General features: G+C 52.5%; 1 protein-coding gene across 1 annotated transcript; it reads right to left on the bottom strand.

The window, feature by feature from the left end:
• Positions 1–279: 279 nt before the first annotated feature.
• On the bottom strand, positions 280–17,356 carry LOC125512894 (uncharacterized). The gene is made up of 5 exons (XM_087529933.1): positions 17,185–17,356; positions 16,647–16,761; positions 16,343–16,564; positions 15,504–15,517; positions 280–507 (listed from the first exon to the last, which is right to left on the bottom strand). The coding sequence occupies exons 1-5, from the start codon at positions 17,263–17,265 to the stop codon at positions 280–282; spliced, it is 660 nt and encodes a 219-aa protein (XP_087386059.1). The 5' UTR covers positions 17,266–17,356.
• Positions 17,357–19,287: the final 1,931 nt, after the last annotated feature.

Raw genomic sequence — 19,287 nt, 5'->3', positions numbered from 1 at the left:
TCGGGTGTTGTTCTTCTTCAAAACGAGGACCGGGTTGGCCAGCCACTCAGGGTGAAATACTTCCATGATGAAGCCGGCCGCCAAAAGCTTGGCGACCTCTTCACCAATGGTCCTTCTCTTCTCTTCGGAAAAACGTCGTAGGAGTTGACGGACGGGCTTGGCGTCCTTGCGGACATGAAGTTTGTGCTCGGCGTACTTCCTCGGGATACCCGCCATGTCCTTTGGGGTCCATGCAAAGATATCCCGATTATCACGGAGGAAGTTGACGAGCTCGCCTTCCTATTTGCTGTCGAGGCGGGTGCCTACGACAACGTACTTGCTGCATTCGGGGTCTTTCGGGTTCACCTTCACCTTCTTGGTATCCTTGGAGGGCTTGAACGAGGCTTTGTCGGTCGGGACGGGTGCGGCCGATGTCTCTAGGGCCAGGGTGACGATCCGGTCGAGCTGGCGCCGCTCCTCGGCTACGACCAGCGACTCGGCCAGCTTGGTGATACGTATCCAACGTATCTATAATTTTTGATTGTTCCATGCTATTATATATTCTGTTTTGGATGTTAATGGGCTTTATTTTACACTTTTATATTATTTTTGGGACTAACCTATTAACCCAAGGCCCAATGCAAATTGTTGTTTTTTTGCCTATTTCAGTGTTTCGCAGAAAAGGAATATCGAACGGAGTCCAAACGGAATGAAACCTTCGGGAGCGTGATTTTTGGAACAAACGTGATCTAGAGAACTTGGAGTGGACGTCAAGCAACCAACGAGGCGGCCACGAGGCAGGGGGCGCGCCCTCCCCCTCGTGGTCCCCTCGTTGCTCCACCGACCTACTTCTTCCTCCTATATATATCCATATACCCCGAAAACATCTAGGAGCACCATGAAACCCTATTTCCACCGCCGCAACCTTCTGTACCCAAGAGATCCCATCTTGGGGCCTTTTTCGAAGCTCCGCCGGAGGGGCATTGATCACGGAGGGCCTCTACATCAACTCCATGGCCTCTCCGAAGATGTGTGAGTAGTTTATTTCAGACCTTCGGGTCCATAGCTAGTAGCTAGATGGCTTCTTCTCTCTCTTTGGATCTCAATACAATGTTCTCCTCGATCTTCTTGGAGATCTATTCGATAACTCTTTTGCGGCGTGTTTGTCGAGATACGATGAATTATGGGTTTATTATCAAGTCTATCTATGAACAATATTTGAATCTTCTCTGAATTCTTTTATGCATGATTCGGACAGACTTTTAAGCATCGATACGAGTGAGAAAATCCATCGTAGTCAACACCTTGAACTTGTCGAAAACATTTTGTGACAATTCGAGCTTTGTAGATAGTAACACTACTATCAGCGTCCGTCTTCCTCTTGAAGATCCATTTATTCTCAATGACTCACTATCGGTGTCAAAACCGGCGGATCTCGGGTAGGGGGTCCCGAACTGTGCGTCTAAGGCGGATGGTAACAGGAGGCAGGGGACACGATGTTTTACCCAGGTTCGGGCCCTCTTGATGGAGGTAAAACCCTACGTCCTGCTTAATTATTCTTGATAATATGAGTGGTACAAGAGTTGATCTACCACGAGATCGGAGAGGCTAAACCCTAGAAGCTAGCCTATGGTATGATTGTATGTTGTCCTACGGACTAAAACCCTCCGGTTTATATAGACACCGGAGGGGGCTAGGATTACACAATGTCAGTTACAAAGGAGGAGATATACATATCCATATTGCCTAGCTTGCCTTCCACGCCAAGGAGAGTCCCATCCGGACACGGGACGAAGTCTTCGATCTCGTATCTTCATAGTCCAACAGTCCGGCCAAAGGATATTGTCCGGCTGTCCGGAGACCCCCTAATCCAGGACTCCCTCAGTAGCCCCTGAACCAGGCTTCAATGACGATGAGTCCGGCGCGCAGTGTTGTCTTCGGCATTGCAAGGCGGGTTCCTCCTCCGAATACACCACGGAAGAGTTTGAATACAAGGATAGTGTCCGACCCTGCAAAATAAGTTCCACATACCACCGTAGAGAGAATAATATTTCCACAAATCTAATATGCTAACACGTTTTGGCAGCATGACATCACGCCACGGTCCGGTAATTACTTGAACCATTTTTCTTTAACCAGCCCAGCACATAACGCGAGGCGGTTTCTTGACACGTCTTGTCAAAGCAGAGATCGTGTTCCCTTTATTATGGGATTCTCATTAATACGGACGTGGGTAACCCAACCGTGCTTAGGACTCCTAGATTTTAGGCAAGTCCCAAACGGCCACGAGGAGGACGCTTGATATTCACCCTCTTTATAAAGGGACTAGGATTTTACTTTTTTCCCTCCCGTGCTCAATTGAATCCTTCCCCCGCCTCGAGTTCTAACACCCAAAGCCAAGGTCAGGTGCTTCAGACCTTCAATCATGTCCAGATCCAGCCTTCAAGGCCGGTGGATGTCTTCCTCTGTCACGGAGGAGGACATCAAGAAGTTGAGGGAGGCCAGATATCTGACCGCCGAAATTTCGCATAGGCTGCCCGCCTGAGGGCAGGTCGTCCCTACTCCAGAACCCAACGAGAGCGTTGTGTTCGTCTCCCACTTCCTCCGAGGGCTAGGCCTCGCTCTGGATCCCTTTGTAAGGGGTCTCATGTTCTATTACGGGCTGGATTTTCACGATCTGGCCCCAGATTCCCTTCTTCACATCTCGTCATTTATTGTCGTTTGTGAGGCCTTCCTCCTCATTACACCTCACTTCAGCCTGTGGCTCAAGACCTTCGATGTGAAGCTGAAGATGGTCGAGGGACAGTACGCCACGTGCGGAGGTGCTCTAATAAGAAAAATTGCTGACGCTCCATGGCCAAAGGGTTCCTTTCCAGAGGTGTCCAGATTGTGGTAACGGGAGTGGTTTTACGTCACAGCTCCCCAAAGTGCCAAGTGGGTAGCTGCCCCCACCTTTCGCTCGGTCCCTCCACCACAACTGATGTCATGGATCAGCAGGGGGCTGAGCTGGGGTCCAGCCAAGGATGTGCCAATACTGCAAAGCCATATCCGAGATCTCTTCAAGGGAGATTTTAGTCTGGTTATGGTAATGCAAGTTATGCTAGTTCGTCGAGTCCAGCCTTGCAAACGCGGCCCCTTCGCATGTGGGAGTTCAACCCGGAAGGACCGCGCACTATTCAGAATTTCCTCGGCATGACGCACGAGGAGATGTACAAATTGTTCTTCGAACCCCAAATAGAGTGTCCGAACACTACCGAGGACGTGGGCCTGAGCAGCAACCGCACCGCTGCCCAAGTAAGTAATCCCATGGCCGAACACACTATTATTTTATTTATCATGACATCATTCTGAAGAATCACTCTTTGACCAGGATTGGATAACAAAGGCGAAGATGATCCGGTGTTCGGCCCCCCTTCCTGAAGGCTTGGACAATCCGGTGCTGGAAAAGATGCTCGAGCCAGCACCTTGTCTAGTGCCCTCAAAGGAAGATGAAGGGGGGGAATAAAGAGGGCGAAAGTGGGCCTCCATCGCTACCTATCCCAATCAAGGGAATGGGCGCCTCTGCGAGGGAGGATAACCAAGGTGAAGAATCTGACATTCTCTCTCCCCGGGGAAGGAAGAGGTCTACCTCTGAAGATCCAGAAACTAAGGTTTCCAAACGGGAGAACAAATCTCCGCCAGAGGGACCTGCCTCGGAGGGTACTCTTGCCGCACAATGTCCGCGCGGGGATCAGCCCTCTATCGAGCTGTAAGTAAAAGGGTATTCAATAACGAAAATATCTTGCTCTATTTCTGAGGAAAATAACCGAAGCATTTATCTTGCAGTTCGGATCTTAGCCCTTCTCAGTTGAGCTCGTCTTCGGGGGATCTTCTTCCGGAGATGATGGAGAGCGAAACGCCTCCCCCTGCCACACCGCCTTACGAAGCGGGCGACCCTGAGGTGTCCTCGCGGAGGGCTTCTCCTGATCCGGCAAGGCCAGAAGGTAATCCTATGGCCACCCGAAGTCCTCGGTATCCGGCTCTCGAAGAGAGCAATCAAAAGAGTCCGGCACCGTCTGGTGTGCGGTCAGATGTACGGAGGGATCTGCTAGAGAAAGCGGCTATCTCAGAAGAGCACCGCACATTGATGGGTACGGTGATTGAAAGGATTTCGTCCGCCGAAAGCGGGCTGCATGAAGCCTTTATGAGTCTACTGACGGGTTTTGAGGTACGTGAAATGATGTACATTTGTGAAAGTACCGCACATTTTTAGATGTGCCCTATGTAGATAGTAGCCCCTGAGACTCTGGTTGTCATCGAAAACGGCGGCAAATAGAGGATCATAGTCCTAGGTAATAACCAGACTGCCTTTATGTGCAGGTGGTGGAGGCTCCGGTGGCTAGCCGGACTAATGGGTATGCCGAACTAAAGCGGCAGCTGGATGCGGCAGATGCCGACATCGTGCTTGTCAACAAGCGGCTTGACGAGGCGCAGGGTCAGTGATTTTTCTGGCGATTGTCACACAATAAGAGCGGCCTGATGCCAGTATCTTTAATATGTTTGTGACTGCAGATGGAGCAGCCACCGTGGAGGCCCTTCGGGCGGAGCTTGCCCGAGCCAAGGAGCAAGCCAGGAGTAGCAATGTGGCCGCTTTACAGGCGGCCGAAGAGTTAAGGGCCGAACAGGCCGCACATTGCGAGAGCAAAGAAAAAATTGCCAAGATGGCCGTGGAGTTAAAGGATGCTGCTGACCGTTACCGGCTTCTTGAAGAGGAAAATCGGGCGAAAGCGACGGACCTGGAGAAGGCCCGGGTGGCTGCCAAGGAAGCCCGCTCCAAAATTAGAGCGACGAAGGAGGAGCTGAATCAGGCTGCAGATATCGTGTCTGGGAAGCCTTTCTTGTTGCGGACTAAGTTCGGAGATCCGAAGTATGCTCCTCTGGACCGGCTATGGAGTTCTGCGGACGCGTACATGGATTTGGCTGCCAGCGATGCTGATGCCGCTGAGTAATTCAAGGATCAGGAAGGTCCCGAAGTGGAGAAGCTGTTCTGGTTACAGTTTCACGCTCCAGTCCGTCCGCTGCTGCTGAATGAGTGATTGACCAGTTGGGCCGAGCTCCATAGATTATCCGGACTGGCCATGAGGTCTGTTGTGGATCATTTGTGGCCAGGAGGGTCAAGGCCGAATAGCTACTTTAGCTTAGTGCAACAGTTCCTTGGCGTTGTGCCATGCATCGATGCTGTGAAGAGGTCGGCGTACATAGAAGGCTCGCGGATGGCCCTTGCCCGTGTCAAAACATACTGGGCGGAGATGGATGCCACCACTGTTGCGGCACAGGGTTCGGCCATAGGCCGAGTGGCTGCCGAGCACTACTTTGAAGAAGTTCTTGAAGGCGCTCGTTCAATAGAGGCTCAGTGCTCGAAGAATATTATGTTTGAGTGACATGTATTCCCATTGTAAAAACAATGTTTTATTGAATTTATCAAGGCTTTATTTATACTTTTGCCCAAAAGTACTAAGATGCCTCATGTGCGGCCGTTTATGTATATATGTATATAACCTGAAAGATTGCAGTCGTCGGCTTCAGCCCCCACGCATATAATGTGGGGGTGTTCGCAGAAGACGCATGTTCACACTTGATCCAACGTCTTGGTCCATTAAGGAGGTGATAGCGCAGCGAACTAGGCAACCGGACTATAATGCTTTAACACTTCAACTTAGCCAGAGGAGTTTGACAGTGGGGCCACTATATAGCCCCTGGTGGCTCCGCACTCATCCGAATTCGGGGTGCGTATATGCCTGGCCGGGAAACGACCCTTCGTTAAAGCGGAGGACCCCGAAGATTCCACTAGGTCATCGAGTGGTTGACCAGTCTCACGCTATATCATGACAGTCAGTTTTCGGCTTTCTCTACTAAGATGCTCATCCGGATGAACCAGGGCACAATCGTAGTAGTTCTCCTGGTACCGCCTTAGCCGATAGAGCGGAACGTAAGGCAGCAAAACACAGGAGCCGGGCAAACCCAACATTTGACCAAAGACATGATTCGGAGTTGATGCATATAAGGCCAAACTCGCAACGCCGAACACTCCCTAAGGTATTCGGTCTTTATGATGTAAACCGGGCCTAAACAGTGCCTTTTGTAATAAGCCCCTGGTGTCCAGGTACGTGCAATATTCTGACGTGGCCACATGCCAATACGTCAGGATCCTTCTCAATTGTACTGAGAATCCGAGGGATGTGTATCAACAAGAGACAGTAAAAAAGGTTTACGCAGGGTCTTAATCTAAAAAGAATCCTTGGAACGGGTCCCTGCTGCACGTCTGTGCCTGTGTCTCCGTTGTTCCGTATTATGGACGGGTGTAGCACGATGGTCATCTGAAAAAGAGAGGAACTTAATTGAAAAGTTGTCGTGCGAAAGGTAAGTTATACTCAATAAATAATATAGTTCAAAATGAGTAAAGTTGAGCCTGGTTGCCACTTGTGCGCGCGCGTTGAGCCCCTTGTATTGTTATAGGGGTATAGCCATCAAACCTGTATCAATTACATATAGCTGTACCGGACTCGTCCAACCGTGTCTGTGGTCTTAACGACCTGTCAGATGCTTTAGTTGGTGAGGACGTTTAGTGTGCGGCTGCCAAGGCAGCCGCATGGTCTTCTGCACGCACGGAGCGCTCAATATTTCCATTTACTGTAATGATGCCACGTGGACCGGGCATCATAAGCATGAGGGAAGCGTAATGCGGTATTGCGTTAAAGCGAGCGAAAGCTTCGCGTCCGAGTAGTGCTTGATAGCCACTTTGGAACGAAGCGATGTGGAAGGTTAAATTTTAGCTGCGGAAGTTATCGGGGAAGCCAAATATAACCTCGAGTAGCAGGGAGCCCGTGCAATGGGATTCTGGGCCTGGCGTTACTCATTTAAAGGTAGTATTGCTATGGCTAATTTTTGTTGGGTCTACCATTTTGCGGACTCTGTACTGATATATCAGGTTTAAACTACTGCCGCCGTCCATCAGGACTCGTGTGAAGTGGTATTCGTCAATTATCGGGTCTAACACCAAGGCAGCCCATCCTGCATGCCGGATACTGATACGTCTCCAATGTATCTATAATTTTTGATTGCTCCATGCTATATTATCTACTATTTTGAATGTTTATGGGCTTTATTATACACTTTTATATCATTTTTGGGACTAACCTATTAACCCAGAGCCTAGTGCCAGTTTCTGTTTTTTACCCTGTTTTAGAGTTTCGAAGAAAAGGAAAATCAAACGGAGTCCAATTGACCTGAAACTTCACGGAACTCTTTTTTGGAAGGAAAGAAGCCCAGAAGACTCGGAGTGTACGTCGGGGGATCTGCGAGGAGGTCACGAGGTAGGGGGCGCGCCCACCCCCCTGGGCGCGCCCTCCACCCTCGTGAACCCCTCGTGGCCCCCCTTGATGAAGACATGTACCTAGGGTAGGGACACGGACCTGACCAAAGAATCCTACCCTAGGACATCCCTAGGAGAAGTCACCTTTCAATCGACTTAAAGGTATCCCACTCGACGGGCTCAAGACACTCGACCAGAAAGCTATCACTCGACCATGAAGCCAACCACTCGACCGCCAGGAGACCCACAGTCACTCCGCAGGCAAACGGTCAGCTGTTAAGTAGTCTTTATGGTCATCATAGCACTTTATTAGGGGCGTTACCAGTAACGCCCAACCTTAAATGTACCTTAAACCCTGCATTACTGAGGGCAGGAGGGGGCCGGCGAACTCTATATAAGCCACCCCCCTCCTCAGTATGAAGGGTTCGCACCCCAGTTATTCACACGCCAGTAATCCAATCGACCGCCTCCGGGTACCGAGACGTAGGGCTGTTACTTCCTCCGCGAAGGGCCTGAACTCGTACATCTTGGTGTGTTTACAACTTCCCAATAGCTGAGATCTAGCCTCTCCATACTTACCCCCCTACATCACTGTCAGAGTTAGAACCACGACAGTTGGCGCCCACCGTGGGGCAGGAATCTTACCGCCTGATTGGGGAAGTTGCGGTTTCTCCGATCCCTCTGATCATGGTTTCGTGTGGAGTTTTGGTGGAGGGCCGCGAGATCCGTCTCGGCGCGCTCACGTTCATCACCGATGACTCCGCCTGGCTTCAAGAGGCGCCACTCGACGTCGACGCGCTCCTCGTCCGCGGTGCGACGCATTTCCGCGCATTCGTTCATGGCGTCCTCCTGCGGCAGCCGTCGACCCAGTATCGGTCGGCCCCCGTATCGTCTCCCCGCTCTGTCTCCCACCGGCGCAAGCGCTCCGGTCGGTCGAGACTTCAGAGGTGGGTGAGGCATGCCGTGGCTCGCCAGTCGGCCACCCCGCAAGTCGCGGCAATCGAGCCCGACGAATCCCTCTGCGGCCTGTTCGACTTGTCGACTGGCTCCGCGGAGACCGCATCCGAGTGCGACAGCAGCGACCCAGTGGCTGAGATCCTGGCGGTCGATGGAACGCACAGTCCTCCCGGTTTCCCTTGCGCCAATGGAGGCGCGGGCGGGGGCGGCCCGTCGCATCCCCACGATGAGTATCTCCCCGAACCTCTCACGTCATCACAGCGAGAGGAGCTTCGCCGCCGGAACACGGACGCCCTCCGCACCCCTATCGTCGGAGAGTCCCCCAAGGCCCGGGCCTTGGAGGACGCACTTTTGGCTAATTTGGCCGAGCGCACTCGACTGGAGAATCTCCAGCGAGCACTCGACGAGCGAGCGCGTCAGCGGGCTCCCGAGTCTAGTCGACGCCAGCTCTTCCCGCCGTTGCAGGTATGTCGAACCCCAGTTCAGAATTTGGCTGCTGCGGCCCATATAGCAGAATCAATTCAGCCCTCCCAGTCGGAGGCTGGCAGGGGCTTGTTACAGATCAGAGCGTTGCTCCGGGCGGCGGGAAACCAGAATTCCGATGTTTGTCAGTCGCGGAACAGGATCCACAGTCGATCCGTTGCAACCGATACAGTCCAGTCAGCTCACAGCCCGCGGTCGCCCCCGAGGCGTGAGGGACGTGGCGACCGGCATGATCAGTACGGAAGGAACGAGCAGTATGATCACCGATCCGATCGTGATGATCGACGTCGAGTGCCAACCCCTCCCCCGAGGAGTGGGTCATATGCGCCTCGACATCGAGATGACAGGCGCCCTCGTAGCGTTGGGCAGAGGGTTCCTGTCGACCCCAGGGACCCAGGCTTTGACACGAGATCTGTCCTCGTTCAAGGCTTGGTTTACAGGAACAGGGCTCATTGGGAAGGCCAGAACAGAGATGCGCCTGCCAGCAGCAGAGTACATCCTTCAGGGCCAGAGTGTTTCAGTCGAGCCATCAGAGCCGCAGTGATTCCTCCCAATTTCAGGCTGGCGACTGGAATCAGCAAGTTCACCGGTGAATCTAAGCCTGACACTTGGCTCGAAGATTACTGAGTGGCTGTACAAATTGGCGGTGGCAATGATGAGGTGGCCATGAAGCATTTACCTCTCATGTTAGAGGGCTCAGCCAGAGCGTGGTTAAATCAGTTGGCACCCAGCAGCATTTACACTTGGGAGGATCTCTCTCGAGTGTTTATCACAACCTTTGAAGGAACATGCAAGCGACCTGCAGGCCTTACAGAGTTGCGGTCTTGCGTGCAGAAGCCGAATGAAACCCTGAGGGAATACATCCAGAGGTGGATCACACTGCATCACTCGGTTGAGAATGTGCCAGACCATCAAGCAGTCTGTGCCTTTAAGGAAGGCATTAAATACAGAGAGTTGAATCTGAAGTTCAGTCAAACTGGAGAGATGTCTCTGAATCGGATGATGGAGATTGCCACCAAGTACGCTAATGGTGAAGACGAGGACCGACTCCGGAGTGGCAAGCACAAGGCAGTCGCCCAAGAAACCGGAGGAAATTCCAGTCGGAAACAGAAGCGGAAGGCCGAGCCAGCCGCTCTTGGGCAGGCCCTGGCCGTAGCCCAGGGAAACTTCAAGGGAAAACCCAAGGGCACCTGGAAGCCCAAGAAAGTCGAGGATCAGGATGGAAACGATGTTTTGGACCTGCCGTGTCACATCCACACCAAGAAAGATGAAGAGGGTAATTTTATTTACCCAAAGCATACCACTCGACAGTGCCGGCTCCTAATCCAGCAGTTTCAAGGCAAACAGTCCAAGGATAAGGAAAAAGAGTCAGACAAAGTCGAGGACAAGGAAGATAGCGACGATGGATACCCCCAAATCAATTCCACCCTGATGATTTTTGCTGATGTCGAAAGCAAAAGTCGACTGAAAGTCATCAACCGTGAGGTGAATATGGTTGCTCCGGCAACACCCAGTTATCTGAAGTGGTCTCAGACTGCCATCACGTTCGACCAGTCTAATCACCCTACGCACATTGCCACCCCTGGGAGGCAAGCGTTGGTGGTCGATCCAATTGTCGAAGGCACTCGACTGACCAAAGTCTTGATGGATGGTGGCAGTGGCCTGAACATACTGTACGCCGAAACTTTGAAAGGAATGGGCATTCCGATGTCCAGACTGAGTACCAGTAACATGAGCTTCCACGGAGTCATTCCTGGCAAGAAAGCCGAATCACTCGGCCAGATTGCTCTTGATGTGGTTTTCGGTGATTCAAAGAATTACCGCAAGGAAAAGTTGACATTCGAGGTTGTGGACTTCCAAAGTGCTTATCATGCCATTTTGGGCAGGCCAGCTTACGCACGCTTCATGGCTCGACCATGTTACGTGTACCTCAAACTGAAGATGCCTGGCCCTAAAGGGGTAATCACTGTTACAAGCAATCGGAAGAAGGCAGAAGAGTGCTTTCAGAAAGGCTCAAAGATTGCAGATGCTCAGATGGCAGTGGTCGAGCTGCAAGAGTACCAAAAGACTGCCGATCCGAGTGAATTGCTATGGGCCAAGAAGCCTGCTTCAAAGTCAGCTTTTCAGTCGTCCAGTGAAACAAAGACAGCTCACATTCACCCGACCGACCCCGACGCTGCTCCGACTCACATCTCGACGACGCTCGACTCCAAATAGGAAGAAGCGCTCATCCAGTTCCTCCGTGAGAACTGGGACGTCTTCGCATGGAAGCCTTCTGACATCTCTGGAGTTCCCAGGGGGCTGGCTGAGCACCGTCTACGAGTCGACCCAAAGTTCAAGCCTGTGAAAGAACATCTTCGACGGTCCGCCGTCCAGAAGAGGAAAGCCATTGGCGAGGAGGTGGCTCGGCTCTTAGCAGCGGAGTTCATCCAAGAGATTTACCACGCCGAGTGGCTCGCCAATGTCGTCATGGTCCCCAAGAAGGACAAGTCACTTCGCATGTGCATTGATTTCAAACATATCAATCGGGCCTGCCCGAAAGATCATTTCCCTCTCCCCCGCATCGACCAGATAGTGGACTCGACCGCGGGATGTGAGCGTTTGTCTTTTCTAGATGCCTATTCCGAGTACCATCAGATCCGTCTGTATGGGCCCGACGAGATCAAAACAGCTTTCATCACTCCATTCGGATGCTTCTGTTACGTCACCATGCCGTTCGGCCTCAAGAACGTCGGAGCCACGTTCATGAGAATGATTCAGAAGTGTCTACTCACTCAAATCAGTCGGAATGTGGAGGCATACATGGATGATATTGTGGTCAAGTCACGGAAAGGTTCCGACCTGCGGGCTGACCTTGCTGAAACCTTTGCCAACCTCAGGAGGTATGATATTAAGCTCAATCCGTCAAAGTGCATGTTCGGAGTTCCAGGTGGAAATTTACTCGGTTTTCTCGTTTCCGAACGGGGGATCGATGCCAATCCTGAAAAAGTTGGCACCATACTCCGGATGAAGCGTCCTGTACGTGTGCACGATGTCCAAAAGCTTACAGGCTACTTGGCCGCTCTAAGTCGATTCATTTCTCGTCTCGGTGAAAAGGCGTTGCCCCTTTACCGGCTGATGAAGAAGTCTGACAAGTTCGAGTGGACTCCAGAAGCTGACGCAGCATTTGCAGAGCTCAAAGCTCTGCTCTCCACCCAGCCGGTGCTTGCTGCCCCAATCAGCAAAGAGCCTCTGCTGCTTTACATTGCAGCCACAGGACAAGTTGTCAGCACAGTACTTACGGTCGAGCGGGAAGAAGGAAAGGCCTTCAGAGTTCAGCGCCCAGTCTATTATCTGTCCGAAGTTTTGACCCCTAAGATACCCTCACTACCAGAAGCTTGTATATGGGATTTACATGACCACGAAGAAGGTTGCACATTACTTCTCTGACCACTCCATTACAGTCGTCAGCGACGCCCCACTGTCAGAGATTCTGCATAACAGAGATGCAACTGGTCGAGTGGCCACCCTTAGATATCAAGTTTGAAGCAAAGAAGGCTATCAAGTCCCAAGCAATCGCAGATTTCATCGCCGAGTGGATTGAACAGCAACTTCCGACTCAAGTTCACTCGGAGCACTGGACCATGTTCTTCGATGGATCTAAGATGCTGAATGGTTCCGGTGCTGGGGTAGTTCTAGTCTCCCCCCGAGGAGATAAGCTCAGATATGTTCTCCAGATTCACTTCGATTCCTCCAATAATGAAGCAGAGTATGAAGCACTTTTGTATGGGTTGCGCATGGCCATTTCACTCGGCGTCCGTTGCCTCATGGTCTATGGCGACTCAGATTTGGTGGTTAATCAGGTGATGAAGGAGTGGGACGTCAGAAGTCCAGCTATGACTGGTTATTGCAATGCAGTGAGAAAGCTAGAAAAGAAATTCGAGGGGTTAGAGCTTCATCACATCCCCCGACTGAAAAATCAAGCAGCTGATGATCTGGCAAAGATAGGCTCCAAGAGAGAAGCCATTCCCAGCAATGTGTTTTTGGAGCACATCCGCTCGCCGTCAGTCCAGGAGGATCCTTTCACAGAAGAAGCCCCACAACCGAAAAGTGCCACAGATCCGACTGAAGTTGAAGTTCCTGCTGTGGTCGACCTAATCATGGAAGTCTTGGCAATCACTCCCGACTGGACGATACCGTACATCGCGTATATCCTAAGGAAAGAGCTCCCAGAGGACGAGGAAGAGGTTCGACAGATCGTCTGCCGATCCAAGGCCTTCACAGTCATAAAGGGGCAGTTGTATAGAGAAAGCGCGACTGGAATCGGTCAGAAGTGCATAACACCAGAAGAAGGTCGGATAATCCTTGATGATATCCACTCGGGGACCTGTGGCCACCATGCGTCCTCTTGGACCATTGTGGCTAAAGCATACCGAGCGGGATTTTACTGGCCTAGAGCAAATGAGATGGCAAAAGAGATAGTCGACAAGTGTGGAGGCTGCCAGTTCTACTCCAACATGTCACACAAGCCTGCATCAGCCCTGAAGACCATTCCACTCGTCTGGCCCTTTGCTGTCTGGGGACTGGACATGGTTGGTCCACTGAGAACAGGCAGGAGCGGATTCACGCATGTGCTTGTGGCAGTCGACAAGTTCACCAAATGGATTGAAGCCAAGCCTATCAAAAATCTTGATGCTAGCACCGCTATCGGTTTCATCAGAGAGTTGATATTCAGGTATGGGGTCCCGCATAGCATCATCACTGACAATGGGTCAAACTTCGATTCAGACAAGTTCAGAGCTTTTTGCGCCTCTCAAGGCACACGAGTCGACTACGCGTCGGTCGCGCATCCTCAGTCGAATGGACAAGCTGAAAGAGCAAATGGTCTGATTCTCAAAGGACTGAAGCCTCGGCTGATGCGTGATCTCAAGCACGCGGCAGGTGCTTGGGTCGACGAGCTTCCATCAGTTCTGTGGGGATTGAGGACCACCCCTAACCGGTCGACTAGAAGAACTCCATTCTTTCTGGTTTATGGAGCCGAAGCGGTTCTGCCAAGTGATCTTCTTCACAACGCGCCCCGAGTCGAGCTTTACACCGAAGATGAAGCAGAACAGGCCCGGCAAGACGCAGTCGACCTCCTAGAAGAAGAGAGGGAGATGGCCATGATCAGATCGACCATTTATCAGCAAGACTTGCGTCGATTCCACGCCCGGAATGTGAAGAGTCGAGCCTTCCAAGAAGGAGATTTGGCCCTCCGAGTGGATCAACAGAAACCACACAAGCTTGCTCCTACTTGGGAAGGCCCCTTCATCATCACCAGAGTCCTCCACAATGGAGCGTATCACCTCTACAATGTTGATCGCCAGATCGACGAGCCACGAGCTTGGAATGCGGAACTACTCCGCCCCTTTTACACTTGAGCTCTCCCTTGGACGAGATGTAATAAGAAAAATTCCTGCAGTTCGTTTTTATCAAAGGCAAGAGTGTTCCATTAATTGTTATCACTTTTGTTTACATACGAAATCCCCCAGTGGGTGACTTAGCTGCGAATCCGTTTCGCCTAAGTTTGAGAAAATCCTACCGAGTGGAGAGCAAACCTCCCACTCGGGGGCTTAGCTGCAGCCCAGTGCTCGCCTAAGTATTGAAAAAAATCCTACCGAGTGGAGAGCAAACCTCCCACTCGGGGGCTTAGTTGCAGCCCAGTGCTCACCTAAGTGTTTAAAAATCCTACCGAGTGGAGAGCGATCCTCCCACTCGGGGGCTTAGCTGCAGTCCAGCACTCGCCTAAGTTCTCTCACTTAGAGACTTAGCTGCAGTCCGGCACTCGCCTAAGTTTGAAAAAATCCTACCGAGTGGAGAGCGATCCTCCCACTCGGAGGCTTAGCTGCAGTCCAGCACTCACCTAAGTTCTCTCACTTAGAGACTTAGCTGCGGTCCGGCACTCGCCTAAGTTTGAAAAAATCCTACCGAGTGGAGAGCGATCCTCCCACTCGGGGGCTTAGCTGCAGTCCAGCACTCGCCTAAGTTCTCTCACCTAGAGACTTAGCTGCAGTCCGGCACTCGCCTAAGTTTCAAAAAATCCTACCGAGTGGAGAGCAAACCTCCCACTTGGGGGCTTAGCTGCAGCCCAGTGCTCGCCTAAGTGTTTAAAAATCCTACCGAGTGGAGAGCAAACCTCCCACTCGGGGGCTTAGCTGCAGTCCAGCACTCGCCTAAGTTCTCTCACTTAGAGACTTAGCTGCAGTCCGGCACTCGCCTAAGTTTGAAAAAATCCTACCGAGTGGAGAGCGATCCTCCCACTCGGAGGCTTAGCTGCAGTCCAGCACTCACCTAAGTTCTCTCACTTAGAGACTTAGCTGCGGTCCGGCACTCGCCTAAGTTTGAAAAATCCTACCGAGTGGAGAGCGATCCTCCCACTCGGGGGCTTAGCTGCAGTCCAGCACTCGCCTAAGTTCTCTCACCTAGAGACTTAGCTGCAGTCCGGCACTCGCCTAAGTTTGAAAAAATCCTACCGAGTGGAGAGCAAACCTCCCACTCGGGGGCTTAGCTGCAGCCCAATACTCGCCTAAGTGTTTAAAAATCCTACCGAGTGGAGAGCAAACCTCCCACTCGGGGGCTTAGCTGCAGCCAAGTGCTCGCCTAAGTGTTTAAAAATCCTACCGAGTGGAGAGTAAACCTCTCACTCGAAGGCTTAGCTACAGCCCAGTGCTCGCCTAAGTACAAGACTCGACCCAATCCGCGAGTCGACCGCTACCTTCTCCCTTGGAGCTGCGTCGCAAATACAAGATTATTCTGAGTGAAGATCAAGTTCCACTCGACGAATCAAACCGTGAAGATATCCAACGATAAATCAAGTTCAGAAAAAGCCCAAAAGGTCCCAGACCTCAAAGTACTCGAGCCCTCGGCTCGGCGGAGTTTAAACGGTTACAAATCCACTCGGCATCCCGAGGTAAATTCAAAGTTTTTCACTCCTCGGGAGGAGGACTGGAAGGGGCGACGAACTCATCCAAGTCGATCCCGTCGGCAATGCGGGTGGCAGCAGCGATGAAGGTCTCCATGAAGTCTTGAAAGCTGTGCTTCCTGGTATTGGCAACTTGGATGGCCGCCAACTTTTCTTCTCGCGCCTCCTTGCAATGGACGCGGATCAGAGACAGAGCGACATCAGCACCACATCTAGCAGAAGATTTCTTCCATTCCACCACTCGACCTGGGACTTCGTTAAGTCGAGCCATCAGAGACTCGAGGTCGTTCTGAAGTGTCGTCCCAGGCCAGAGTGATGTGTCGATCCGCGACATCGCCACTTTCAGCCGAGCCAGATAGTCAACGACGCTGGCAGTACGAGACTCCAGACGGAGCACGTTCATTGCAGCCTTGTCCTTCACAAGAGAGTTAACAGGGTCCAAGCTTGGCTCCACTCGACTGGTTTCCTCTTCAAAATTCTGGCAAAGCTCTGCATACACGATCCAAGGATAAGTCAATTTTCATAGACTGAGTCGACACAAAAACCAGTCGGAACTGAATGTGCACCTTCAAGCTTAAGGTACAACTTCTTGGCGAGGCTCCCCAAGTAGCTCTCCAGGTCGTCCCTCCTACGAGCGATGCCTTCCAGCTTCTCGCTCAGGGTGAGGTTCTCCTTCTTCCAACGTGAACACTCCCTGTTGGCTTCATTCAGAGCGGTCTTCAGCTTGGTATTCTCTTCTTCTAAGTGGTCGACCGAAGCCAGCTTCTGTGCGGCCAGAGCGGTCTTGTCATCAGCCTCCTTACGGGCAACAGCCAAGTCCTGATCCTTCTTCGCCAGAGCTTCGTTCAGTTTTTCTGCGAAGAAATGATGATTGAATCGGAAATAACAAAAGGGTACTCAAGCCCAAAGACTAACCAATCGACAAAGTCGTCTTACCTGCGGCGCCGTCTCTGACCTTCTGCAGCTCTGTTCTGGCCAGCTCCAGATCAAGGTTCAGTTGAATCTTTTGCTTCTCCAACTCAGTATAGCGAGCTACGAGTTCGCAGGATTTCTGTAAAAGCAAAATCAGTCGACAAACGTCCAAGATAAGTTGCTTCCGAGTAACTAAGGGACAATGACGACGTTTCTAAGACCACAGCCGAATCAAAAACATTCGACGGTAGTCTCGGGGACTACACCCAGTGGGTGCACTCAGCGTGCCCCCACTGGTTTGACCAAAAAAAAAGTTCCACTCGACCTGGCCCGACCAAACCGAGTGAAGAAATACAGCTACAGCAACACAATGTAAAGACTACAGTCGACTGCCAGCAGTCCACCATAGTCTCGGGGACTACACCCAGTGGGTGCACTTAGCGTGCCCCCACTTGTCCAAGGATTGGCAGACACACCCAGTGGGTGTACAGATACAAAGATCTTCGGAAAAGAGACTCTCCAAACAGCATATCATAACAGACCAAGTGTTGAGTCGACTGACCTGGACGTTGCTCTGAAGAGCCGAACTCGCGTCATAGGCTGCTTGGCTGGCCTCCCGAGCCATCTTCACTTGCTCCATCATGATCCCCGCCTGGCGTATAGCCTCCTTTGCAGCAGCCGCTTGGTCCTCAGGGACGGGGTATGTGGCAAAAAGCGAAGACGGATCCGCAGTCGACGACGAGGGCCGCGCACTCGCCAGAAGAACGGCGAAGGTCACTGAAGCCCGAGTGGTGTCACCACCATCCCGAGCCTCGGCCTCGGACGCCGGAGCGGATTGGGGGGCAGCCGATGCCCTCTTGTGCCTCCTCACTCTCAACGGACCGTTGTCATCGTCATCCGGGAGGTCGATAACATGAGGAGGGGCTACAAAGGAAAGGTTCAATCGACCAGGGTTGCAATAAATGATCAGTCGACTCAAAGCAGAACGTCAGTAACCGTACCAGGGTTGGAGGTAACAGCATCCTCCATCTCTTGGTCACCATCCTTGGCGGAGACCTCAGAAGTAGCAGCGCTGCAAATCTCGAAAGTCAGTCAGTTGGCTCAATGAATCGACCAAGGATCTGTCCATGGTCGACGAAGGAAAGCAAGTTTTATTATTACCCGGAAATGGTAGGGACAGCTATCTTCATCTTGGGCAGAGCCTTGGGCGGCTTGGACAGCGTCGTGCGTGGGTGCTTGGGAACCTTCCCAATCGGCGTAGGAGAAGAGGTCCGAGGGCGTTTCGACGACTGCCCAACAGAATCATTCGCCTTACCACGTTCCCGCGCTGGGTCGTGTGCGTGCTTGGACCGCCCCTCTGGGCGAGGGGGCTCGACCTCCTCCTCCTCCTCTTTGCTGGAGTCGACGTCGTCGTCTCCCTCTCCTTCCCCGTTGGACTCCCACTCGCCTTGATCATCCCCACTCTCACCTCCGCTCGCCTCCCCTTCCTCAGTTGGCTCCTGAGCCCCGTTGGGCGTCGAGTACATCTCGGTGGTCGCCTGGAAGACAATAGACAAGACGAAAGTCAATCGACCAACTCAAAGAAGACTAATGCAGAAAACAAGATTTCAGTCGGGAACATAAAGACATACCTGGTCCACCTCATACGAATTGTCGAGTGGAACCACCCTCCTGGCTCCTCGGGGGTTGTCTTTGTTCCCCATAATGCTCGACAGCCACCCCTCCAGCATCTCGTCGGTGACCTCCTCTGGGTGGACCCGAGTGGTGTCGTCAAGGCCCGCGTACAGCCACATCGGGTGGTCACGGGCCTGGAGCGGTTGGATACGCCTCCGGAGGAAGACCTCCAGTAGGTCCATGCCAGTCACACCCTCACGGACGAGCTCAACCACTCGACCCGCCAACACTTTGACCTGGGCCCTTTCCTTCGGCGACACTTTCAGAGAAGCAGGCTTTTCAGCTCGGTCGAGAGAGAATGGAGGAAGTCCAGTCGACTGCCCTGGGGTCGCCTGGTCTTGACAGTAGAACCAGGTTGCCTGCCAACCGCGGACCGACTCCGGGAAAGTGATGGAAGGAAAACAACTCTTCCCCCTCGCCTGGATCGCCAGACCCCCGCACAGCTGGATCACCTGCGTCCTCTCGTCACTCGACTTGGCCTTCTTGACCGATTGAGAGCGACAGGTAAAGATGTGCTTGAAGAGTCCCCAGTGGGGGCGGCAACCCAAGAAGGCCTCGCACATAGAAATGTAAGCGGCGAGGTAGACGATGGAGTTGGGAGTGAAGTGATGGAGCTGCGCTCCGAAGAAGTTCAGAAAACTCCGGAAAAAGGGATGGGGCGGCAGAGAAAACCCTCGGTCGATGTGGGTGGCTAGGAACACGCACTCACCGTCACGGGGTTGAGGTTTAATCTCTCCCCCCGGAAGACGCGCGGCTTGGTGGGGGATGACTCCCCCCTCGACCATGTCATCGAGATCCTCTTGACGGAGCACCGACGGCATCCAGTCGCCCTGAATCCAACCTTTGGGCAAAGCGGTCCTAGAGGAGGATCCGCCCCGAGCCGATCTTCTTCCCTTCCCCTGCGCCGCCGCCTTCTTCGCGCGCTCCAGAGCGGAGGTCTTGCCCTTCGTCATCGTCGCCGGCGAGGTCTCACACGAGCCTGCTGCGTTAG

Source organism: Triticum urartu, chromosome 6A, assembly GCF_056163025.1.
Source record: "Triticum urartu cultivar PI428250 chromosome 6A, HENAU_Tu73, whole genome shotgun sequence".
NCBI classification, from domain to species: Eukaryota; Viridiplantae; Streptophyta; class Magnoliopsida; order Poales; family Poaceae; genus Triticum; species Triticum urartu.
Note: the sequence above shows the minus strand (reverse complement) of the source record. Positions and strands in the feature narration are given on the sequence as shown.

Coding starts and splice junctions, on each gene's coding strand:
- LOC125512894 (XM_087529933.1), bottom strand. CDS start 17,265: ATGATGGAGCAAGTGAAGATGGCTCGGGAGGCCAGCCAAGCAGCCTAT. Junction 16,762..17,184: donor CTCTTCAGAGCAACGTCCAG/GTCAGTCGACTC, acceptor TTGCTTTTACAG/AAATCCTGCGAACTCGTAGC. Junction 16,565..16,646: donor GGTCAGAGACGGCGCCGCAG/GTAAGACGACTT, acceptor ATTTCTTCGCAG/AAAAACTGAACGAAGCTCTG.